This window comes from Schistocerca cancellata, chromosome 2 (genome assembly GCF_023864275.1).
Source record: "Schistocerca cancellata isolate TAMUIC-IGC-003103 chromosome 2, iqSchCanc2.1, whole genome shotgun sequence".
Lineage (NCBI taxonomy): Eukaryota > Metazoa > Arthropoda > Insecta > Orthoptera > Acrididae > Schistocerca > Schistocerca cancellata.
Genome location: NC_064627.1, coordinates 529,979,249 through 530,005,969, shown reverse-complemented (window position 1 = coordinate 530,005,969; position 26,721 = coordinate 529,979,249). Strand labels below are relative to the sequence as shown.

General features: G+C 43.6%; 1 protein-coding gene across 1 annotated transcript in view; it reads left to right on the top strand.

Moving 5' to 3' along the window:
* The first annotated feature begins 3,184 nt into the window (after positions 1 to 3,184).
* LOC126146611 (turripeptide Lol9.1-like) overlaps positions 3,185 to 26,721 on the top strand; it is a 39,731-nt gene continuing 16,194 nt past the window's right edge. The window contains exon 1 of the mRNA XM_049915632.1: positions 3,185 to 3,242. Coding sequence (XP_049771589.1) covers positions 3,235 to 3,242 — 8 coding nt within the window. The 5' untranslated portion in view covers positions 3,185 to 3,234. The remainder of the gene's footprint in view (positions 3,243 to 26,721) is intronic.

Below are 26,721 nucleotides of genomic sequence, written 5' to 3'. Positions count from 1 at the left end.
AACGCTCTGCCAGAACGGAGATCAGAATTGTTGTATGTAACATGGCGGTGTGTAACGTAAATATGTCGGTGCGTGATAAACAGCGTGTTGTAATCGAGTTTCTAAGCGAAGAAAACGTGCCTCCATTTGATATCCATATAAAAATGAAAGCTGTGTACGGTGATGATTGTATCGACATCAGTAATGTGCAACGTTGGGTCGTTCGTGCTCATACTGAAGAAAACGGTGGTGCTAACCTCAACGTTTAAGACAGGCTCGGAGTGGACGACCGCATACGGCAACGGACTATACTCATCGGAATCAGGTTGATGAACTCATCAGAGAAAATCGTCAGATAACAGACACAGCTCCCAGGTAAGTGTAGCATATCACGAGAGGGTCTACAGGCCATCATCGCAGAACTGCGGTACAGAAAATTGTGTGCTCAGTAGGTGCCCCTAAAATATGTCTTGATATGAAAGAGAGGAGAATGGACATCTGTTAACAATTTCTTGTGCTTCAGTGTGAGGGATTCTTTAACAACATTGCGACAGGTGATGAAAGCTAGGTTCACCACATTGACCCCAAAAACAAGGGAGCATCAGTGGAGTTCCGACACAAACAATGACCGACGCCAAAAAAGTCCAATGCTTTGCCGTCAGTAAGCAAAGTCAATCTCACAATGTTTTGGGACGTTCAAGGTGTGGTGCATTTGAAATTCATGCCAATAGGCACCACCATAACTCTGCGAGGTACTGCGAAACTCCCAGAAAACTGAAAACGCAAATTCGAAGAGTTCGTCCTCGCGTGGAGCACTCTCTCGTTCAGCATAACAATGCCAGGCAGCACACGAGCGCTGAGACATCTGCAACAATCCGATGCCTTGGGTTCACCGTCATCGATCATCCTCCATACAGCCTCGACTTGGCCCATCCGATTTTCGTCTGTTTCCAAGACTTAAAGAACGCCTTCGAGACTTCGCTTTTGATACTATTAGAGCGGTGCAGTGATAGATGAGATCGTGGCTCCGTCAACGAAGTGAAACATCCTACGGCGACAGTATGAAGAAACTGGTCTCTCGTTGGGAGAAATGTGTTCGACACCAGGGTGACTATGTTGAGAAATAAACACGTAGACATGAGTAATAAAGATGTAGAAAGTCAATAAAATTTGTTTCATTTAAATATCTTCAATAGTTTCACGTAAAAAATTCTGAGGTGTTACTTTTCAGCCGGCCGAAGTGGCCGCGCGGTTCTGGCGCTGCAGTCTGGAACCGCGAGACCGCTACGGTCGCAGGTTCGAATCCTCCCTCGGGCATGGATGTGTGTGATGTCCTTAGGTTAGTTAGGTTTAACTAGTTCTAAGTTCTAGGGGACTAATGACCTCAGCAGTTGAGTCCCATTGTGCTCAGAGCCATTTGAACCATTTTGTTACTTTTCAGCACACCCTCGTTAATAAAACGACTTACTAAATTATTATATTCAGCGAACATTTTCGTTAATTCATTATGTATGACTATTATTATTGCAGATTAAATTTATGGACTTACAAATCTATTCCTAGCCTTCTTTTTGTCAGCACGAGATCTTCACAGATACACAGATTAATTAATTAAGTCGGGATATTAGAAAATTACCGAGATTCGCTGAAATCAAATCAGATATCTCATTGTTGCAGATTGAATTTACACACTTGCAAATCTATTTCACGTTCGCTTTCTCAGCAGTTGATCTCTTCAGATTATTTTTATCTTCTCTTTGTTGGCTTTAGGACAACGGCCTTGCCGCAGTAGACACACCGGTTCCGTCAGATCACCGCAGTTAAGCACTGTTGGGCGTGGCCACCGTGTGCTGCTGCCATTTTTCGGGGTGCACTCAGCCTTTTGATGTCAACTGAGGAGCTACTCGACCAAACAGTGGCGGCTCCAGTCACAGAAAACCATCATAACGACCAGGAGAGCGGTGTGCTGACCACCTGCCCCTCCTCCACGCATCCTCACCTGAGGATGACGCGGCGGTCGGATGGTCCCAGTGGGCCACTTGTGGCCTGAAGATGGAGTGTCTTTTTTTTTTTTGTTGGCTTTAATCCTGTTCTCGTGGGTCACATATAACGAACACTCACTTCGTATGTAGGGTGATACCATTCCTGTTGCTAAATTGAGGCGAAACTCGTGTACACTCTATGCTTGAACTGCGTAACTTCTGTTTTGTTCGTTTTCGTTCGTTTGTAGTGTTTGTTTACAGGTTTTTGTAGTATTTGTTCACAGTGTTTGTTTACAGGGTTTTAGAGATCAAGTGAGACTTACATTTACATCTGCGTACAAACTCCACAAGCTGCAGTACAGTACATGCCGCATGGTGTTTTGTACCAATGTCGGCAATTCACGTCATATTCCTTTCGAGCAAGGAGTGGAGAAAGTTAATGTCTTTATGTGCTCCCTAGTCTCTAATTTGTAATCTTTTTCTCCAAATCGCGACGATAGCTGTATAGAAAAATTGTGGCTGTAGAATCGAGCTACTGACATCTAGTCCTCTAGACCTACCCAACAACATTTCGTTAGAAGAAGGTCGCTTTTATCCCAGCGATTGCCATTTAAGTTTCACAAGAATTTCTATTATACCTAGGTATTCGCTGCACCGACCTATCACGATTTTAGTAGGGAGTTTCTAAATTCCTTAGCATCAGCTGCCAAATTTACTTGATACGGAGGTCAAACACTGGACCAGTACTCTAGAATATTCGTATTAGAGAATTAAGTATGACCTCGTTAGACGGTACACTTCATAGAATATTCTCGACCAACCCATCATTTACGTAGAGGAATCTGGGAAAAAGCCTAACAACTAAGACTGATCGCCTCACCAGACCAACGGACATTAATCTGGCTCACTGATTTCGTTTCGCGTGTGACTCACGTTAGTCTCGCAATATGTATGAGGAGGTAACTGATTTTAGCTTCTCATCTGTGAATAGTAAAGTCACACGCACTACGTAAGCATGAATCATGACAGAAGTTTTCATAAATTCCACGAACTACCTGTCTACTGCATAATGATGGTGACACTGTGTGACACTGTCGAGATTAGCCAGCCAATCAGTGAACGACACGTCGTTTGATCGCTACGCCATGACTTATCGCCGGGCGCCTATCTGATAACACACACACACACCGCTGCCGTCTGCTGGTACTTAAATGAGCGCACAGGTCGCAGAACTTCATATCTTCGTTCACCGAACTACTGCTGAAGACTCAGTATGGACAGGTGAGTGTAGCCTCTCGCTCTCTCTTCTCTTCCTCTTTCTTTCCCTCTCACTCTGTGTGTGTGTGTGTGTGTGTGTGTGTGTGTGTGTTTGTGTGTGTTTGTTTGTTTTGTCCTCATCTCCTCCATTTTAACCAGTCGCACTTGTCAATAGCTCTCCCACATACCTTGCTGAAATTCTCTTGTGTTAGCTTAAGCAGCTAAACGCAAATAGCGTGTCCTCGAAGATGGAAGCCGCTCTTGTCAGCCAGCCCTTAGAGTGCGCAACATATACAATCGGACTTGGTCACGTGATGTCCAGTATCCGCTATTTCTTTAAAAAGCTAACAATGCAGGCCCACTCGTGCCTGACATTAAGCTGATGTGATGTTTATGTTTGCTAACTTATTTCCTCTTCAACATTTGTGCAGTTATACGTCACCCATTCTGAGTCATGGATGTCTAATTAACATTATACGAGGGCTGGAACTTTAGTAGTGGCAACTATTTATTTACAGCACGTACCAAATAGATACGTGTTTCAAAGTTTTACTGGCCTTCAAAGCAGAAGTCGTAGTCTACTCTTAGCAGCGCCAGTTGTGTTGACAGTTCGAGCAGCGCGGTATATTGCCCGACGAATTTGTAGCAGTTCTGAAGCGAATGCCGTGAAGTGTTTCCTTCAGTTTAGAAATCGAGTTGAACTCACGAGGGCTTAAGTCAAGGGAGTGCAGTAGGTGGTATAGCACTTAGCAGCCCCATCAGTCAAACCAATCAGTAACAGCCTGCACTGTACGTGATTGAGCATTGTCCTGCAAAATGATGGTCAGGTCCTGCAGAAAGCGTCATCACTTCAGTCTCTAAGCTGTTCGTAGGCTGTGTTCCAAAAATGAACAGCATAGAGACAGAAGTGTTGACACTTTCTGCAGGACCTGATCATCATTTTGTAGGACAATACTCAAGCACGTACAGTGCAAACTGTTACTGATTTGTTTGTCTCGATGGGGCTACTAAGTGCTATGCCACCGACTGCACTCCCTTGACTTAAGCCCTCGTAACTTCAACTCGATTTCTGAACTGAAGGAAACACTTCAAGGCATTCACTTCAGAACTGCTACAAATTCGTCGGGAAATATACCGCGCTGCTCGAACTGTCAACACAACTGGCACTGCTAAGAGTATCCTACGACTTCCACATAGCTGGCAATGGGTTATACACAATGCTGGTGACCACTTTGAAGGTCAGTACAACTTTGAAACACGTATCTGTTTTGTACGACCTGTAAATGAATACTTGCCACTATTAAAGTTCCAACTCTCGTAGCAAAATACCATGATTGCTACAAAATTTTATTATGATCTCTATATGGGTCTAGACCTACAGGTGAACGCTAAAAGCTGTAGATGTTTGCGCTGTTTGCCAACGTCTTCTTTTTTTACGAATGTTACAGGAAGTTGCTGACGTTATATGCTCGTTAAAACTGCGGTTGTCGTGAAAAGCAATCGTCCATGACAGAAACTGTGCTGATTCCGTCTCTTCTAAAACGAAGTTAATTTTAGTTAATTTGTTTTAAAATAGGAAACGAGGTTATGGCAGCGGCAAGGGAATCAGACACACTATAACAACTACTTCTACATGTTGACTAAAGATGGTAGGTAGAAACAAACTATTACGAATCTTATGCAGTCAACGTCGTTGTACATTTTTATTTACCATCTTCAGTCAATATATAGTAACAGTAGTTACCGTATGTCTACATCTCTTGCTGCTACCATAACCTCGTTTCCTATTTTAAAACAAATTAATTAGTATTAATATCGTATTAGAAAAAACAGCGATGTCTGTAAGAAAAGTATTCTGACACTTCACAATATGTATGTATGTTTTCCACAATTTAAACATCATGTGTTGTACATTACTGTACTGAACTTAACGTGTAATCTTCGAAAAATGTGCATGCATATTGTAAATGCGTCTGAAAGGTATCTCACCCACAAGCTTTCCTCTCATCACGTGAATAAGTCATATACAGAATAATCCATAGTAACGCCTTTGTTATTATATTTGTGTCATTAGCCCACGTCAAGTAACTAATACACTGTTTCGATTGCTTTCATCGTAATGAAGAATAAATCTGTCAAATGACTTCTTTGGTGCTATGTATTCTAAGACACAATGTATCAAATTTGTTTGGGGTTCCGGTTAATAATTCCAAGAAAATAAATATGGTGTTATCTGAAGGCTAATGATACTAAGGAATGAAAGCATACCTCGGTACAGAATCAACCCTTCATTGTTAGTGTTGGGTCTTCGAGACCCGGACTAGATTGGCGATTAGTTTTTGTTAGGTTTACAACACTGTACCCGTGTTGATAATTTCGTGTAGATTCTTATTTTTCACTGTTGTGAAATTTGATTGTTGAGGGCGGGTTGAAGTCCAAATTTGATTGTTGAGGGCGGGTTGAAGTCCATTATCTAAGAGTGATTCTGACGTGTTTTGGTCTGCCAGACCCAACGTAATCTAGCAGGTAAGTACTGTTAGGGTCTGCAGGTACCTTTTTTTTTAAAAACACAAATACGATTTTAGCACACGTTCAGTACGCTGAATCAGCCTGCTTATTTCAGGAGAGGGCTAAAACTGATGAGACAGAAGACTATACATTGCTAAATCAGGCGAAGTAGGTGTAGACTCAGGCTTTGAACCTTATAGTGAACATGATACAGAAAGTGAATAAAGTACGGATGACCATGATACAAAGCAGAAAATAATAAATATTTCTGTGGCAAGGACAATCATATCAAATGGATCAAAGACATTCCTTATCCTCATATCAGGACTACATCATATAATCTTGTATCAGATATTCGAGGTGTGAAGGGAACTGCAAAGGATTAAAAAGACAGATATAGAAATATGACAGTTGTTTTTCATTGGTGAAGTGATGGATGAAGTAGTGACATGTACTGAACTATGCATCAGGTCTGCTAATTCTAGATACTCTTCTTCTTAGTCCTTTATTCGTGAGACAGATAAAGTTGAAATCGGAGCCTTTATTGGTCTGATATATTTGAGTGGAATATGCAAGACTGGTACGGTAAATTTAGAAGCAGTCTGGGATTCAATATACACTCCTGGAAATGGAAAAAATAACACATTGACACCGGTGTGTCAGACCCACCATACTTGCTCCGGACACTGCGAGAGGGCTGTACAAGCAATGATCACACGCACGGCACAGCGGACACACCAGGAACCGCGGTGTTGGCCGTCGAATGGCGCTAGCTGCGCAGCATTTGTGCACCGCCGCCGTCAGTGTCAGCCAGTTTGCCGTGGCATACGGAGCTCCATCGCAGTCTTTAACACTGGTAGCATGCCGCGACAGCATGGACGTGAACCGTATGTGCAGTTGACGGACTTTGAGCGAGGGCGTATAGTGGGCATGCGGGAGGCCGGGTGGACGTACCGCCGAATTGCTCAACACGTGGGGCGTGAGGTCTCCACAGTACATCGATGTTGTCGCCAGTGGTCGGCGGAAGGTGCACGTGCCCGTCGACCTGGGACCGGACCGCAGCGACGCACGGATGCACGCCAAGACCGTAGGATCCTACGCAGTGCCGTAGGGGACCGCACCGCCACTTCCCAGCAAATTAGGGACACTGTTGCTCCTGGGGTATCGGCGAGGACCATTCGCAACCGTCTCCATGAAGCTGGGCTACGGTCCCGCACACCGTTAGGCCGTCTTCCGCTCACGCCCCAACATCGTGCAGCCCGCCTCCAGTGGTGTCGCGACAGGCGTGAATGGAGGGACGAATGGAGACGTGTCGTCTTCAGCGATGAGAGTCGCTTCTGCCTTGGTGCCAATGATGGTCGTATGCGTGTTTGGCGCCGTGCAGGTGAGCGCCACAATCAGGACTGCATACGACCGAGGCACACAGGGCCAACACCCGGCATCATGGTGTGGGGAGCGATCTCCTACACTGGCCGTACACCACTGGTGATCGTCGAGGGGACACTGAATAGTGCACGGTACATCCAAACCGTCATCGAACCCATCGTTCTACCATTCCTAGACCGGCAAGGGAACTTGCTGTTCCAACAGGACAATGCACGTCCGCATGTATCCCGTGCCACCCGACGTGCTCTAGAAGGTGTAAGTCAACTACCCTGGCCAGCAAGATCTCCGGATCTGTCCGCCATTGAGCATGTTTGGGACTGGATGAAGCGTCGTCTCACGCGGTCTGCACGTCCAGCACGAACGCTGGTCCAACTGAGGCGCCAGGTGGAAATGGCATGGCAAGCCGTTCCACAGGACTACATCCAGCATCTCTACGATCGTCTCCATGGAAGAATAGCAGCCTGCATTGCTGCGAAAGGTGGATATACACTGTACTAGTGCCGACATTGTGCATGCTCTGTTGCCTGTGTCTATGTGCCTGTGGTTCTGTCAGTGTGATCATGTGATGTATCTGACCCCAGGAATGTGTCAATAAAGTTTCCCCTTCCTGGGACAATGAATTCACAGTGTTCTTATTTCAATTTCCAGGAGTGTATTCTCTTCTACAAAGACTCTAAAGAGATTTAGTTTTCTGGAACAGTGTCTAAGATTTAATCATAGTCAACTAGATCCGACAGATGGAAATAGGATAAATTGACTCCTATAAGAAATATCTTTCATTTGTTCACAAAAAAACTGCATGACGCACTTCTGGATAGTATGTGACTGAAGATGAAATGCTTGTAATATTTCGAGGACGCTGTAGTTTTCGGATGTACATTCCTTCCAAATCTGGCAAATATGGAATGAAAGCTGATGCAAGAACAGCTTACACCACAAATGTGGAAGTTTATTTAGGAGAGCAACCAGATGGATCTTATAAGCTGACAAAATTTGCGCCACTTATGATGTAGCAAGAACAACTAGAAGATGATCTTTGGCCTTATGCTTTTGAGCACTGAATGTAGCATGCATCGTCATTTTCAGAGCTGGCAATCAGTGAGAGACGAATAGAAAAGACTTTCTGAATTCTCTTGGGAAGACTCTAATCAAAGGCCAATTACTACAGAGGGTTAGCAGTAAGCACATCAACCAACCTCTCAAAAATTTGTGAACAGACTGATTGAACTCAAGCGACAAGAAGATGACAGTGAGAAGCTAAGTACAGTCCCTAAGAAAGGAAGTGCTATGGGTGTAAAGATAGTAAAACTGAATATATTTGTTGCAAGTTCTCTAAGTGTTTACGTCTAAAAAACATTCCAATTTGTAAAGATTGCACGTAATAGCCTGATAAATTAAAAAGACATTTGGATACAACATTTTAAACTAAATTGTGGAGACTCTCAGTTCACTACGTAAGTTTGCTTCAATGGTATTTATTTAAATCTTCATGCCTGATTGTGAGTTTCTTAAATTTCATTGTTCTACTTAATTCGCCATAACACAGTTCTTGATAAACAATAAAATAGTGTTAATTCGATTTCTACATTGTTCGTGTAAATTCACCCCTTGTATTCATTTTCGATCTTGAACTTAAATCTAAGAATTTTTTCTAAATTCCTTAAGTAGCGAAACAAACAAAAATATACTCAAATCCAAAACAAAGTGTGTGCTAATTTTATATATACAACACAATTCAATTTCAAGAGTTTTTGTGCTCTGAATCACTAAAAAATAGGAGAGAAAAGCAAATTGGGTCCAAGAGACGCATCATAGTAAAGGTGGTGCAAGTGAACACAGTAGCAATGCAAGGTTAAATTCAAAATGTCTGTTACACTCATTAACAGAACCACTGATAATAAGAAGAGAAAATGATTTCTTATTTTTACGAGTTCTTTTTACAATTGTTGACTAAATAAACGGTTTTAAAACATTATACCATTAACAGTGCGATAAAATAATCCATCTTTTAAACGGTTTTGATTGTACGGCAGTTAACGCCTAGCTTAAGGAAAACGTCCACTTTTTCGCGATATGATAGGCTCATAAAAATGTACAGAGCTAGTTACAAAATCAGTGTCATTTGTTTTTTACCCTTGTCCTTGGTCACATACTGGAGGAGCAGGACTCAAATAGATTAGATAATAAGTAAGCAATTATATTCAAAGATGTGATGCTACTATAACCGAGTAGCCGAAAGCCAGTTAGTAAAAGTGAAAATTTGAACATGAAACAACAAAATGGAAGATTGCCTGTTCATATGTTTGTGGAATAAGGTCCCGAACAACTCAGAGAGTCTTCAACGTTTCAAAAACGTTGTTTCCAATTCAGCCATTCAAACAAGTAGTGTCATCTTCTGAACCCCAAGTCTCTTCTACTTCCACTCTTTTAGTACAGAGTATTCCGAAATTCGCTTTACACGCTTTATTTACTTGTGTATCTTTCAGAAAGTAGCATTAGAAGCATTCTTCTAAGTTTCAGTGGAAATCGAGGCGCTCCAGTCATTTCTTGTCCGTAGCAGGTCCCTTTAGTTGCGAGCGGACTGCTCTGAGCCTGAGTAAAGAATGGGGCGGCGATATTCGCGTAGCAGGTTTACTGCACAACTACATTCAGACCAACATTTGCCCAGTTGCACTGTTGTGTTTGAGAAACCACAGATATAACTTTGAACACAGATCGACGTTTTTTTAAAATATCTAGGAGATCACTCTCCATTCGTTTTTGTGCATCGCCATAACTTACGACTCCATCCGACAGATCGATCACTCCAAACAAAGTCAGATGCCTTCACTTTATTAAGCACAATCTCATTACCGGGGACTGTCAGGTTATTTATTTATCTCAGTCTACTAGAAGACAGGAAATGGACAGGCTAAAAAAATAAGTTTTACGTTAAGGTTTTTAAAAATATAAGAACATTATAGAAAAAATATAGTTAAACATTCACTGATTCAATGTAATAGTAATTTACCATAAAATCTGATTACAGCAACATTTTAATTCCTCCCTCCAGAAGATGGAATAAATAAATTCTTCAGTGGGAGAAAGAAGATGATCTCAAATTGAATCTGTAGTACTGTTTGGTATATCAGTCCCTTCCAACTTCAACATTGAAAATGGAAATGTTACGTCAATGGAACTGACTCCAGTCAGCCTAGAAACTTTGAAAACTATAATATAGGCACTCATTTACGTTGTTTACGGTTATTTTTACGTGTGATCCCTCCCACCACACTATCACTCCTAAGGTGCTACAAATAGTTACCTGACAATATTGTTTCCCCAAATAGTAAGTCATATGTGTACTAATAGTGGGTGAAATTGCTCTAAGTGTTCCAGACAACCCGCCCCTAACCATAGGCGTGCTAGGAGATTCTTACCCTGCAGTAATATTTTCATTTAATAAGTGATAGGTGTAGCAAGTTTGGTTGAAATTGCAGTAGGTGTTCCACAGTCAAAAAGGCCCACTTATGCAATTAACCACGCAAAATTTTGGTCACTCCTTTAAAAGAGAACAGTGGTCGCTATACAGCGCTGTAGATGATGAATAACTGACTGGTATCAGGCAGTCGTGTACCCTTCGCCGCCGACTTAAGTCGTGACAGTGAAGTGATGTATAATGAGTTCAGATGAAAGGTACGAAACGTCGTAACAAACGGCCCGATTGAAATTTGCAGATGGCGCTCTTGGATAACATAGTGAGACATCTAGGGACCTCAGCAGCAAGGTAATGTTCATCGTCTTTTTGGACGTCCGATGTCCGGTGCTCATTGAAATCCTCGAGCATGAATAAACTATTAACAATGGCATGTACTGTGAGATGCTCGGTAGCCTACACAAGTGCATCAAGAGGAAACGATCTGGGCTCCTCATGGAGAGAGTGATTCTACTCCACAATAACGCGCTTCCAGACGTCTCCAAGGTCACACAAAGTGTTACGGTATAGTTCAAGTGGGAGCAGTTTGAGCATCCACCCTGCAGCCCGGACATATCGCCCTGCGACTCCCATGTGTTTGGTCCGCCAAAACAACATCTCTAGGGGAAGTACTTGAACTCGGAAAATGAAGTGAAGACCACAGTAGGAGACTGGCTCCTATCACAGCAACAGGGAATCCTTCAGCTCATGAAACAGTGGGATTGTCGCGCACAGGCCTCTGGTGTTTACTGTTAAATAAAGACTTCAATTATACCCACAGTGTTGTTTCGAATCTTTTGTTTTGAACATCCAACATACATGTGCCACTCGGTTGTATGGAATGAGCACAGTAAGTCTGTTCGACGTACAGACGTGACAGAACGGCAAAAAAGAGCTATTGTGTTTGGACGTGCCCATGAACACACCGTAAATGAAATCGCCCGATTTTTTGGTGTATCAATGCGGATTACCCAGTCAGTTTACAAGGAAAGATGTATCACTCGCACTCATGTAATACGATTGAAAAAATCTTATCCGACAGGAACAGTGGTGCCAACCATTGTCGATGAAAATCAGTTTCAAATCTGATATGAGTTGCTGCATTGCCAGAGAAGGCAGGTCCATCTCAAACATTTTCCAAGCGAACATTCTGGGGGGAACTTCCTGCACTGGATATTTGGAGTCGGGTACTGCTCACAACACCACATAAAGCTGCTCGCCTTCACTGGACCAAACAGCACAGAAACAGAAGAGCAGCTGAATGGAGATGTATTATGTAGTTACACGAGCTGCGATTTTTTCCTCTTTCAAAATGACGCATGGTGTCGAGTGCACCGTCTGTCCAGTGAAGGTGTTGGCGATGTCGAAGTCTCTGGTACTTCTACTTCGTCTTGGAGCTGTTTTCGTACCATGACTTGGGTCCACTTATTGAGGTTACAGTGAACATGAACTGTAGTTGAGTAAGCGTAATTTGATCCCTGATAGTTGCAGTGGGCTGTGTGTGGCAGTTTCACGGGCCTACTATCTCTACCAGTACCATAACGCGATTTTATAATCGTCTCTATGGCAACGCCTCAGTGTTGCCGCAGCTCTGTAGACGGTTCCTGTTTTCGCTTACAGCCGTTAGCGCTTCGCAGCTGAAAGCTGGCAACTGTGCAGCGAGCTGTCAAGAACCTTCTTACGCCGTCTCTACTACAGAATGTTTGTTTCAACATTCTTGGTGACCAAGAGCTGCCCTTCCATCTTCATCTTTGTGATGAGTAGGCCGGCGACATTCCCGTTTTCCAGGATGACGATAGCTATTATCAAGGCCAGAGGCAATAGTATTAGAGCGATGTCTGCTGGAGGTGACTAAGATTTGCTCACAGCGCTTACATCTAGTTGTTCAGGGTGTTTCAAACTCATTGCATCAAACGCCTTGGTGTGATAGATCACGTCATGAGGAACAACTTTTGTTAGAGACAGTATATTGTCTGCTGCCTCCCAGCGACTCTAGACCATAAAGATGCGTGTTTGTAAGGTGAGAAATGTATTTTAGAAGCGAATCAGGAATTTTAAATTCGCTTCACCTACCTCCTTTCACGCAGAGCAGATGATGGACGACAGGAAACTCACAGCGTATGTGAGCGTCGCAGACTGCCTACAACCTGCGCCTCTCAAGGGCGTGTGTGAAGTATGTTAGCGGCAAGAAACAATCTATGCCTTCACTGCGCGGTAGCAATGGAGATACTATCGAAGACAGTGCTGCCAAAGCAGAGTTACTGAACACAACCTTCCGAAATGCCTTCACAAAAGAAGACGAAGTAAATATTCCAGAATTCGAATCAAGAAGAGCTGCCAACATGAATAACGTAGAACTAAATATCCACAGAGCAGTGAAGCAAATCACTCAATAAAAGCAAGTCTTCTGGTCCAGACTGTATACGACTTAGGTTCCTTTCAGAATATGCTGATGCAATAGTTCCATACTTGACGATCATATACAGACGTTCGCTCGCCGAAACATCCGTATCAAAAGACCGGAAAGTTACACAGGTCACACCAATATTCAAGAAAGGTAGTTGGAGTAATCCACTTAATTACAGGCCCGAATCAGAGACGTCGATATGCAGCAGGATTCTGGAACATATATTGCGTTCGAACATTATGAATTACCTCGAAATAAACTGTCTATTGACGCACAATCAACGTGGGTTTAGAAAACATTGTTCTTGTGAAACACAACTAGCTCTTTATTCGCATGAAGTGTTGAGTGCTTTTAACAATGGATTTCAGATCGATTCCGTATTTCTGGATTTCCAGAAGGCTTTTGACACTGCACCATAAAAGCGGCTTATAGTGTCATTGCGTGGTTATGGAATATCATCTCAGCTATGTGACTGGATTTGTGACTTCCTGTTAGAGAGGTCACAGTTCGTAGTAATTGACAGAAAGTCATCGAGTAAAACAGAAGTGACTTCAGGCGTTCTGCAAGGTACTGTTATAGGCCCTTTGCTGTTCTTTATCTACACTCCTGGAAATTGAAATAATAACACCGTGAATTCATTGTCCCAGGAAGGGGAAACTTTATTGACACATTCCTGGCGTCAGATACATCACATGATCACACTGACAGAACCACAGGCACATAGACACAGGCAACAGAGCTTGCACAATGTCGGCACTAGTACAGTGTATATCCACCTTTCGCAGCAATGCAGGCTGCTATTCTCCAATGGAGACGATCGTAGAAATGCTGGATGTAGTCCTGTGGAACGGCTTGCCATGCCATTTCCACCTGGCGCCTCAGTTGGACCAGCGTTCGTGCTGGACGTGCAGACCGCGTGAGAAGACGCTTCATCCAGTCCCAAACATGCTCAATGGGGGACAGATCCGGAGATCTTGCTGGCCAGGGTAGTTGACTTACACCTTCTAGAGCATGTTGGGTGGCACGGGATACATGCGGACGTGCATTGTCCTGTTGGAACAGCAAGTTCCCTTGCCGGTCTAGGAATGGTAGAACGATGGGTTCGATGACGGTTTGGATGTACCGTGCACTATTCAGTGTCCCCTAGACGATCACCAGTGGTGTACGGCCAGTGTAGGAGATCGCTCCCCACACCATGATGCCGGGTGTTGGCCCTGTGTGCCTCGGTCGTATGCAGTCCTGATTGTGGCGCTCACCTGCACGGCGCCAAACACGCATACGACCATCATTGGCACCAAGGCAGAAGCGACTCTCATCGCTGAAGACGACACGTCTCCATTCGTCCCTCCATTCACGCCTGTCGCGACACCACTGGAGGCGGGCTGCACGATGTTGGGGCGTGAGCGGAAGACGGCCTAACGGTGTGCGGGACCGTAGCCCAGCTTCATGGAGACGGTTGCGAATGGTCCTCGCCGATACCCCAGGAGCAACAGTGTCCCTAATTTGCTGGGAAGTGGCGGTGCGGTCCCCTACGGCACTGCGTAGGATCCTACGGTCTTGGCGTGCATCCGTGCGTCGCTGCGGTCCGGTCCCAGGTCGACGGGCACGTGCACCTTCCGCCGATCACTGGCGACAACATCGATGTACTGTGGAGACCTCACGCCCCACGTGTTGAGCAATTCGGCGGTACGTCCACCCGGCCTCCCGCATGCCCACTATACGCCCTCGCTCAAAGTCCGTCAACTGCACATTCGGTTCACGTCCACGCTGTCGCGGCATGCTACCAGTGTTAAAGACTGCGATGGAGCTCCGTATGCCACGGCAAACTGGCTGACACTGACGGCGGCGGTGCACAAATGCTGCGCAGCTAGCGCCATTCGACGGCCAACACCGCGGTTCCTGGTGTGTCCGCTGTGCCGTGCGTGTGATCATTGCTTGTACAGCCCTCTCGCAGTGTCCGGAGCAAGTATGGTGTTCTTTTTTCCATTTCCAGGAGTGTATATAAACGATTTGCGAGACAATCTGAGCAGCCGTCTTAGGTTGTTTGCAGGTGACGCTGTCTTTTATCGACTAATAAAGTCATCAGAAGATCAAAACAAACACCAAACGATTTAGAAAAGATATCTGAATGGTGCCAAAAGTGGCAGTTGACCCTGAACAACGAAAAGTGTGAGATCATCCGCATGACTGCTAAAAGGAATCCGTTAAACTTCGATTACACGATAAATCAGTCAAACCTTAAAGCCGTAAATTCAACTAAATACCTAGTAATTACAATTACGAACAATGTAAACTGGAAGGAATACATGCCGGCCGTTGTGACCGAGCGGTTCTAGGTGCTTCAGTCTGGAACCGCACCGCTGCTACGGTCGCAGGTTCGTATCCTGCCTCGGGCATGGCTTTGTATGATGTCCTTAGGTTAGTTAGGTTTAAGTAGTTCTAAGTCTAGGGGACTGATGACCTCAGATGTTAAGTCCATAGTGCTTAGAACCATTTGAACCAATTGAAGGAACACATAGAAAATGTTGTAAGGATAATCAAAGACTGAATTTTATTGGCAGGACACTTAGAAAATGCAACAGATCTGCTAAGGAGACTGCCTAAACTACGCTTGTCTATCCTCTTTAAGAATACTGGTGCGCGGGATGGGGATCCTTACCAGACAGGTCTGACTGAGTATATCGAAAAAGTACAAAAAAGGGCAGCACGTTTTGTACCATCGCGAAATATGGGAGAGAGTCTCATTGAAATGATACAGGATTTGGGGTGACATCATTAAAAGAAAGGCGTTTTTCGTTGCGACGGAATCTTCTCACGAAAGCCCAATCACCAACTTTCTCCAACGAAAGCGATAATATTTTGTTGACACCGACCTGCATAGGGAGAAACAATCACCACGATAAAATAAGGGAAATCAGAGCTCGTACGGAAACATGTAGGTGTTCGTTCTTTCCGCGCGCTATACGAGATTGGAGTAATAGGGAATTTTGAAGGTGGTTCGATGTACTCTCTGCCAGGCACTTAAATGTGATTTGCAGAGTATCCATGTAAATGTAGATGTAGATAGATGTCATCGGTCTTGATGGACTCCTGGCGCTGACGGGAAGCCTCAGTGAACATTCTGTCTGCAACGAAAGTTGCGCACCATGACGGATCTACCACCCCTAGACGTTTCTGTAAAGACTTTGAAACACCCTTGATATTCACCGCTGTGTAAAGCCCTCCACCAGACTTTCCTGTGCATTGAGGTATTTGAATGTACACGTCCATGTCACTCCTGCGTGTAATAACATCAAGCACCCACATTCCGTTAGTTACTCTTCGTGGTCTTCTCTCTAAGAGCGCAGCGAAGCACTTCCTAGGTCCATCTATTATTCATCTGCATTCACGTTCTGTCCACTTCCATTTAATTTTCATTATGGACATAATTATTTACGCCTTCCTCTCCAGCCCGTTTCCTGATCCATTTGTTTGTTTTCCTATCTCTGCCAGCAATTCCCAAAACATGTATCTCCATTACTGTTCGGGAGTGCACCTGAAATATTATCAATTCTTGTTCTGATATTTCGGCTGACAACATTTCAGCCTTCCTCAAGATGAGTCGTTTGCAAGAATTTTTAAAAAATCTTGCAAGCGACTCATCTTGAGAAAGGTGACATGTAGCCTGCCGAAATATCGGAACAAGATTTAATAACAACCCGTATGCACTCTCGAAAAATGATGGTTATGCGCCTAATTCTTTTGTCTCAATCAACTTTTAACTCATGAAAGGTATTTATAATTTCTATTCTCCTAGATGAGTAGTGACCAGAGGAACATGAAACAAGGAGCAACGTCCATTCGCGACGCCATTAATCAGCGACATATAGGCGTTAAATTAAATCATTTTAAACTGAACTATGCTATTTTTGCTAGTACAGCCTACATAAAAGACGAATTTAGTGATCTAGGTCTTTTGCAGGCCTGACATGAAATTAAGGAATAAAAATACATTGCATATCGAGATTGTTGTGTTATTGAAAGTCTCGCCGCCGGAAAAATGGCAAACGATACGCGATTCTTACTCTACTTTGAGTTGTTTGGTAGAACATTGGGAATAAGTAGGGGGGAGGGGCGGGGGGTACACGGATAAGATGGTACTTTAGCTGCACAGTATACCACCCCTATGTTCACTGTATTGATGTTGCTGAAAAGATGAGTAGCTGGAGGTATAGGCGCCCGGAAGGGGAGGCAAGAGGGAGAACTCCCCTGCACATGCCTTCCCTTCCCGGGGGAATCTGGGATACGGAGCTTCTATTCAGCTATCGAGTAGATAACCATCCATTCAAGTGGATATATTAAGTTTTTTATTTCGACTATGAAATTTAGTTCTTACCACACGACATACCTCGAAACTAACCAACTCATTCATACAAAAAATGACGAAGTTAGAGTTTTGTTAATGTCCTTCCCCTCCACCACCTCTTCCCCCCCTCCTCACCTACCACCGTGAACGGACATGCTGATCCCGGCTACTTAGACTCGTGACTAAATTCTTTGAAGTAGTGACTCGCCAATTTATGATCCCAGTAACAGTGCAATCTAAAGTAATTGACCAACTAAACAGTTCAAAAGGACCATGACAGTAGAAGTGCTATTCTCTGCTAAATAGCCTTCAGTTTGATTGCTGATTAATTGCATTCAGTAATGTAATAATGTTTTCCACAGCTGAAATTATATATTGTTAAAACGTACGCAAAGTATTGGGGCCAAGAAACCTCTTTTCCATTTCTTTTATCTCCTTGATTTGGAGATATCTTGTAGATAGTACACATGCGCACTGATTAGTGGATTTCCCAGCAGTCCGCCGAAGGGCGTGAGTCACGCTCGCAATCGATGTTACAGTTTTTCGCCACAGAATCGAAACCAGGTGGGAAGTTGGGGGGGGGGGGGAGGGGGGAGAGGGGGGGCCTTCGCGGTGATCAAGACAATGGACTAGCCTGCGGGAGGCCGGAGGTTCAGTTCTCTACCTTTAAATCAGTATATAGGTTCTCTGTGATTTCGCCAAATCGCTTAAGATACATTCCAGAACGATTAATTTCAAACATGACTAGCCTGATTCCCTCCCCCAATCCTAGCCAGTTCTCCCTTTCCAATGACCTCGTCGTCGATAGGACACTGAGTCCTGCTCGTTCTTCTTTTTTCCACAACACGAAACGTAACTCTGCATGTGGCTATCTGATCATTCAAGAGCAAAGTCAACTCTAATACACATATAACACCAGCACAGAACTGCTTTTATGTCTTCGACTACGACGGAATTGAAAGTTTAGCCTTTGACGTTCTGATACAGTAAATTCTGCGTCAGCGTAAGCTACGTAATGTTCAGTCGTCACGCGCTATACGGCGAGATGTGGCGTATGCGATATCGTGTTTAGCGATAAGGCAGCACCACAGTACGATACCTCGGCCCCCTCTCGGCAAAAAAATTTGGCCCATAACGATGAATTCGGATGTATTAGGTTGGTGCATAAGTGAGTAGCGTTTTTGTTTTGCATGTTGGTCTTCTGGTTGCTATGGGTTTATTTATCGACTGCCATTTTTTATTTATAGTTCACTGTTGATATTTGAGCTTGGACGCTAGAATATGGAGTGCCAAGTGGAGAAATCGGAAAATTTTTGATGTATTCTTCTGTTTGATTTCAGTAGAAGAGTGGCAGCACCGGAGGTAACCAGAATCATTTGCGCCATGTATGGGGATAATGCTACTGGACTGAGCACGAAAACGGCTTTCCAGTTTTAAGGATGATCGCTTTGTATTAGTGACTCTACACGTTCAGGGAGATCTTGGGGTTTGCTGAAGATCTTTTAAACTCATTAATCCACATCGAACCACGTCACAGTACTCGAGAACTGGCAAATGTGATGAACTATGATCATTCCACCATCGTGCAACATTTTCATTCAAATAGGGAAGGCTCAAAAATCGAGTCTATGGATACCTCATGCTCTAAGCCAAAGTCACAAAAATCAGTGGGTGGCCATTTTTGCTTGCTCGTCATCGTTTGGATCGTGAACAACACCGACCATTTCTATCCTGTATCCTAACTGGTGATGAGAAATGGTGTCTTTACGCTAAAATAAGGAAAAGAAAGGAATTGTTGAGCCAAAAAATAGCAGCAACTCCTCGTACAAAGACCACAAAAGACAATGATACACATCTGGTGGAACAGTGACGGTGTGGTATACTGCTAATAGCTTTCCCGGGGTGTAACCATCACTGCTGACGCTTATTGGCAACAACTGAGACGTCTTGCAGACGCAATCCGAGAACAACGACCGGAGTGTGTGAAGTGATGCTACCCCGCGACAGCGCCCGCCCACAGTCTGCTAGACTGCCAAAAAACGCTGTACAGGAGTTGGGTTGGGAAGCCATTCCACACCCACGTTATACACCCGATCTTGCGCCCTTAGATTTTCACCTTTTCCGCTTCCTGTCGAACAACCTTCAAGGAACCTTCTTTCTGGCTGAAAATATGCTCCGACCATGGCTCGACGAGTTCTTCGCCTCAAAACCACATGATATTTATAGTCGTGGAATCGAAAAGCTACTACCGCGTTGGCAGAATGTTGTAAGTAGTAAAGCACGATATGTTATTGATGACTTAAGTCTCTGTTATGTGTATCTGTTGTGTTTATTAAACTTACGGAAAAATGCTACGAACTTATGCACCAATCCAGTAGAACCAGAACTGTCGATCACGTTCACTACTTTCATCGTCGCGTATAACAACTGAAGCCAGTATTTACCTCGACGGTAACGTCGAGGTGGAATTCATCGAGATGAATAATGGGCTCTCTGCGTTGCAGTCGCATCCGGAGTGAACTAACCAACAAAGTTTCGAGGGCTACATCCATTCACTTTGTCAGTAGTACGGTGACTATTACTATTTCTCTACTTCTGCGTGGATCAGCCCACATCTTTTTGACAACTACATCCGTTACTACGTCAGATATGAAATTGTCTGCGTTGAAGGTATTATCTTCTAACAAAAAATTTAGAGTATCTTCGCAATTGTTAAAAACTTGTATTGCCCTCTGTACGTATATCCTGAAAGAAAGGACAATAAATAAATAAAAATATAATTATATCTTCTAGTGTAAACAACACTTAAATGTTTAAATTTTATGGCTTGATGATTACGCAATCAGACTACCAATCCAAATGTTCCAATGCATGTAGAAGATACAGTATTGTGAAATAGGATAAATCTTCATTAAACACACCGTCTTGTGCAGTTTCCACAAGTGCATCTGCCACTACGCCAGATATCCATTTATTCAAGAAGTTACAATGTTAGGAAATCATGTAAGAGGATATAAACTTACTTGTTTTCCTCACTGCAATCTAATTATTTGTATGAGTTTTGAGCACCTGTAAAGAAAGATCTCAGAGGAGAGAAACAGAGTGGAAAAAAATCAGAGTGCAGCCTCGTTATAGGAGGATTTTTCATAACTTCATGCTACGTTTAAAAAAAAGAATGTTAGAAAGTAGCATACCGTCGACGTAAAAGCCATTATAGACGCTGTAGGGCTTCAACATGGACAAGATTGCAGTAAGCATTCCGGCTTTGGCACTAAATCACTTAGGAAATCGACAGAAAATTTAAGTCAAAATAACTGATTTGCAAGCTCACTCTTCTCAGATATGAATTTAGTAATGAAGCACAACCACTACGCCCTAACCTTAAATCATGATCGTTAACAATCCCTGAGCCGCATTGATGCATAGATAGAGACGTTTTTTGTTTTCTTTTGCTTTTTTTGTTTTTTCTCTGTTAGAGAGATACATTCCTTTGGTTAGTACCTAAAAATTGCGGTATGGTCAGTAATATAAAATTTTATGTTATGTCTGAACTGTTTATATCATGATATTCGATGTATTACTATAACAGAACAAAAATAATGAGCTAAATGGCTGTATAAAAAGCATATACAAAGTATTCATCACTCTGCCATGTATATATTTTTTCTCAGCAGGTTGTTTCCCTACATTTAAAGCAAATTATGTACTTATAACACGACATCCACCGACTGACTGAAAGTATCACGATAATATGAATATGCAAAGTCGCTTAAACATGATTATTTAGTCGGTTGTGAAGAAGTTTATATGTCGAACAGTGGCAACGCATTCTGCGTGCTCTCTTGTCAAGTAGTCTATCTGTCGAACAGTGGCAACGCATTCTGCGTGTCTCTTTGTAAGTGAACATATGACCTTCATTTGTTCGATATATTTCAACGACAAAATGTCATTAACACCACAGATCAACATCTTCAACCTAATGAGGCATCTTTTGTGCTGATAATATGTCACTGTAAAATTTTGAGTGCTCTCAGGTATCCAGATGTCCTTATCTTTGCATATCGGTTGCCTCATTTGGAAATATCCGTTTCGAGAACACTCGATGACAAGAATATGACGCAGAAAGTGAACAAGTAGCGAGGAACAACAGGCAGCAAGATACACTCCTGGAAATTGAAATAAGAACACCGTGAATTCATTGTCCCAGGAAGGGGAAACTTTATTGACACATTCCTGGGATCAGATACATCACATGATCACACTGACAGAACCACAGGCACATAGACACAGGCAACAGAGCATGCACAATGTCGGCACTAGTACAGTGTATATCCACCTTTCGCAGCAATGCAGGCTGCTATTCTCTCATGGAGACGATCGTAGAGATGCTGGATGTAGTCCTGTGGAACGGCTTGCCATGCCATTTCCACCTGGCGCCTCAGTTGGACCAGCGTTCGTGCTGGACGTGCAGACCGCGTGAGACGACGCTTCATCCAGTCCCAAACATGCTCAATGGGGGACAGATCCGGAGATCTTGTTGGCCAGGGTAGTTGACTTACACCTTCTAGAGCACGTTGGGTGGCACGGGATACATGCGGACGTGCATTGTCCTGTTGGAACAGCAAGTTCCCTTGCCGGTCTAGGAATGGTAGAACGATGGGTTCGATGACGGTTTGGATGTACCGTGCACTATTCAGTGTCCCCTCGACGATCACCAGTGGTGTACGGCCAGTGTAGGAGATTGCTCCCCACACCATGATGCCGGGTGTTGGCCCTGTGTGCCTCGGTCGTATGCAGTCCTGATTGTGGCGCTCACCTGCACGGCGCCAAACACGCATCCGACCATAATTGGCACCAAGGCAGAAGCGACTCTCATCGCTGAAGACGACACGTCTCCATTCGTCCCTCCATTCACGCCTGTCGCGACACCACTGGAGGCGGGCTGCACGATGTTGGGGCGTGAGCGGAAGACGGCCTAACGGTGTGCGGGACCGTAGCCCAGCTTCATGGAGACGGTTGCGAATGGTCCTCGCCGATACCCCAGGAGCAACAGTGTCCCTAATTTGCTGGGAAGTGGCGGTGCGGTCCCCTACGGCACTGCGTAGGATCCTACGGTCTTGGCGTGCATCCGTGCGTCGCTGCGGTCCGGTCCCAGGTCGACGGGCACGTGCACCTTCCGCCGACCATTGGCGACAACATCGATGTACTGTGGAGACCTCACGCCCCACGTGTTGAGCAATTCGGCGGTACGTCCACCCGGCCTCCCGCATGCCCACTATACGCCCTCGCTCAAAGTCCGTCAACTGCACATACGGTTCACGTCCACGCTGTCGCGGCATGCTACCAGTGTTAAAGACTGCGATGGAGCTCCGTATGCCACGGCAAACTGGCTGACACTGACGGCGGCGGTGCACAAATGCTGCGCAGCTAGCGCCATTCGACGGCCAACACCGCGGTTCCTGGTGTGTCCGCTGTGCCGTGCGTGTGATCATTGCTTGTACAGCCCTCTCGCAGTGTCCGGAGCAAGTATGGTGGGTCTGACACACCGGTGTCAATGTGTTCTTTTTTCCATTTCCAGGAGTGTATTTGACTTAATAATGCGCGAAAGAGCTCACGCTTCCAGTTGCGCGTAGACCAGTACTTAGAATGCTAACACCGACTATCGGTCGATTTTCTGGGAACACGTAGAAACCTATTAAATCCTGTTGCTTAAAAATTAAAAAGAAAACTGTGGACTGAGTCGGGTCCCAAGCTATAGGTGTTTTTGCACCATGTCGCTGTTCGGTGGGTAGCAGATATGCAATTGCACAATGAGCTTTGTTTTGCAGAGATTAACTGTCATGTTTATTTTCGCTATTTACAGAAATCTTGGCCAGAAAATGACTTACACTTATACAATCAATATTGTGATTACGTTGTATGAGCGATGTAGGAAGTATCTGACATGAAACTTTCTAAAAGATTAACATCGCGTGCCGCACCGAGACTCGAACTCGGGATCTTCTTCTTTCGCGGGCAAGTGTTCACGAGCGGTATTGCTTGACCGTGAAAGTCAAAGGTCATGGAAGGTTTATATCAGCGCACACTTCGCTGCAGAGTGAATGTTTCATTCAAACAACTGACACGTGGCAAGCATGTCGGTTTGGTGTGCGCTTCAGCACCTCCGACTTACACTTGTGGATTTTCTAGTTTATTTGTATTATTCCTTCCTCTGTTTGAAATGCGGTAGGCTCTAGCGTCATTGAGATGTTCTCAGTTTTTCACGAGTTTTCTGCTTCACAAAGTTTCACACGGACCAAATTCATACTTACAATTATTACTTTGTTACTAAATTTATTATTTGGACTGACGCAGCAACAGAAATATGTTTTATAGTATTCACCGGCTCCGGCCAACTTCGACCGTCATCATAGTAACTGAAAGAGTGCCAGGATGGGCTCCAAGGAAGGCTTTGTCAGACTGTGTAAAACACAGGATGCAATTATACCGATTACGATAAGCAGAACAAAACCTTCGTGTGATTGCGGCAATAAAAATATTAAATGCGGAAACAAAAGAGTCAATCACTGTCTCCAGACAAGGTCTCATCTTTTCCAAATCATTATTTCATCAGTCGATATATCTTGTGACTTCAAAGGGCAATGGCGCAGCGTGACATGTGGTATCGCTAAGCGGTGTCGAGATATGATAACACTTCTGTACATAGTGACCACTGATTACACCACAAATCGATGGACACACGCATCGTTCACTGTTGCATTGCATTATCTGATCCTGAAAATTATATCGGTAAATGTGTGCCGCACACGATCACATTTGCGCAGTAAAATTTATTACATGACTGGTATCAGTTGTTAAGTATTCATTTTAAATTCACAAAAAAGGTTTCCGGGAGTAAAGTCGTGTAAAATTGTGAAGTAACTGTCACTAAACGCTCGAAACCGTCGTTTGGACCTCGGTAACAGTGGTCTAATCGGCGGTTTTTACCGCTTAGCGACAGCTACTTCACAATAAACCGGCAACGATTGCAACTGTGGAAGCCACAGTCGAATGAACTAAGTATAGTAAATCATCTATCAATAGACAATACTCTCCTTCCACGTATGCACAGTAAAGAATAGCTCTCGACATAAGGAAGGAACGACATCACAAACACTGCTGATTGGTTTCATAAGGTTACTTTTTGTTGTCGTACACGTTATTTCAACCCCACATTTTTCCGTTCTGACTGCTAATTTTACGCACCAGCTTATACGAGGGCAAGCTCTAAAGTAATGTATCCGAATTTTTTATGTCAAAACTCTTAAAGCTTATTAAACAAAATAGACTTCATTAACGTTCTACATCTTTATTGTTTATTTCTAAATATCTTTTTCTCAACATAACCAGCCTGATGACGAGCAAATTTATCCCATTGAGAAACCAGTTTGTTGATACCGTCACTGTAGAATATTTTACTTTGTTGATGGAGCGATAACATCACCTCTGCCTATGCCAACTATCAGAGTGAAGTTCTTTTTTTTCCTTTATTGGTTTTCAATTCCCCCCCCCCCAGGGAGCGGGTTGGCAGCTGATTAGTACGCCGCTCTTCAGCGTATAGAATTATAAAAACACAATAAGATAATAAAAGCAGGGGATAAAAACGATGACTTTTAAATTTTTTTAAAAATGGCGGAAATTTGTGGAAATTAAAATATAAAACAAGAGTAGGAGATGATAATTAAAAAAACACAGAAAGTAGACAGGTACAATAGTAGACATTTAATTAAAAAACATGGCGACAGTCTAGTTTCTGTTCGCAAGAGATAAAAAAATCACCCACCGACAGTATGGTTTCTGTTCGCTACACGTCGGAAAAGACGCACAACACTTAACACTCACCTAAAATACTGCACTAAAAGGTTGGCACGGAGATGACACACCACAGCCTAGGGAAGATGGGAGGGGGGAGGGGGAAAACTCGGACAGATTAGAGAAAAAAAGGAGGGCGGGGGGAGGGGAGCCGATGGAGGGAGAGGACTAATAGGAGGGAGGGGGCAAGGCGAACTCGAGAGGGAGTGAGGAAAGGCAAAGGGGGGGAAATGCAAAAGGACTCGTTAAGTTTTGGAAACAGAAGAAATTCAGATAGGGCGAAGGAGGGACTATGTAGCGGATGATCAATGACAATAAGCCAAAGCGTCGGATTGTTGCAGATGTCGCAGCGCTGCTGAAGGAGCGGCTGCACCTTTTGTAGACGAAATTTTCGAATTCGAAACTCGATTACAGCACGCTGTTTCTCACACACAGACAAAGCTAAGTTACACATAGTGACATGTTAAACGCTGCAATTTGGAGCCCACTAGCGCCAGAGAGAAGCAAATATGTAGACATGAATAATAAAGATCTAGCCGGCCGGTGTGGCCGTGCGGTTCTAAGCGCGTCAGCTTGGAACCGCGTGACCGCTACGGTCGCAGGTTCGAATCCTGCCTCGGGCATGGATGTGTGTGATGTCCTTAGGTTAGTTAGGTTTAAGTAGTTCTAAGTTCTAGGGGACTGATGACCTCAGTAGTTAAGTCCCATAGTGCTCAGAGCCATTTGAACCATTTTTTGAATAAAGATCTACAACGTTAATAACGTTTGTTTTATTCAAAAACTTTAAGAACTTTCCCACAAAAATTCGAAGGCATTACTTTTCAGCATGCCCTCGTACTATAAACTCTTTGTAAAGTCTCCGTGATGAAGTGGTGGCTTCACAGCTAATTGTATTTCACCACTTCGAGTACATATTAGGTTTCATGTAGGGTTTACATGTCAGTATCAGCAAGAAGTAATTTTAGCATTTTGTAGGAAATTAGAAAATATATGCCACACATCCGAAATCGGTCATTAATAAATTTTACTGCTTTATTTATTTGCTGCCACTGACATTTGATCTGCTGCCTTGGTACTACAGCTGGTACATACATACATACATTAATCCTTGTTCCATAGATCATGAATACAACATTTCGTAGCGATGTGAAATATGTCATTCTATCACTTTGACATAAGTTTTCTTTACACAAAATATTTTTTTTTTCAGTTACTACTTCGTATCTAAGAAATCATCTGTTGAGTGGAAGGAGTTGTCATTCAAAAATTCTCTTAATCTGCTTTTAAATGTTGGTTGTCTATCTGTCAGACTTTAAATACTATTTGGAAAATGACCAAAGATTTTTGTGGTAGCGTGATTCACCCCTTTCTATGCCACAATGAGATTTAATCCACAATTGTGAAGATCATCATTTCTTCTAGTGTTCGCTGTTATTTTTGGATTGGGATGAGTTATTAATGACAAATTTCATAAGTGAATATATGTATTGCGAAGGTACTGTGAATACCCCGAGATCCTTAAATAAATGTTTGCAAGGTGATCTTGGGTGGG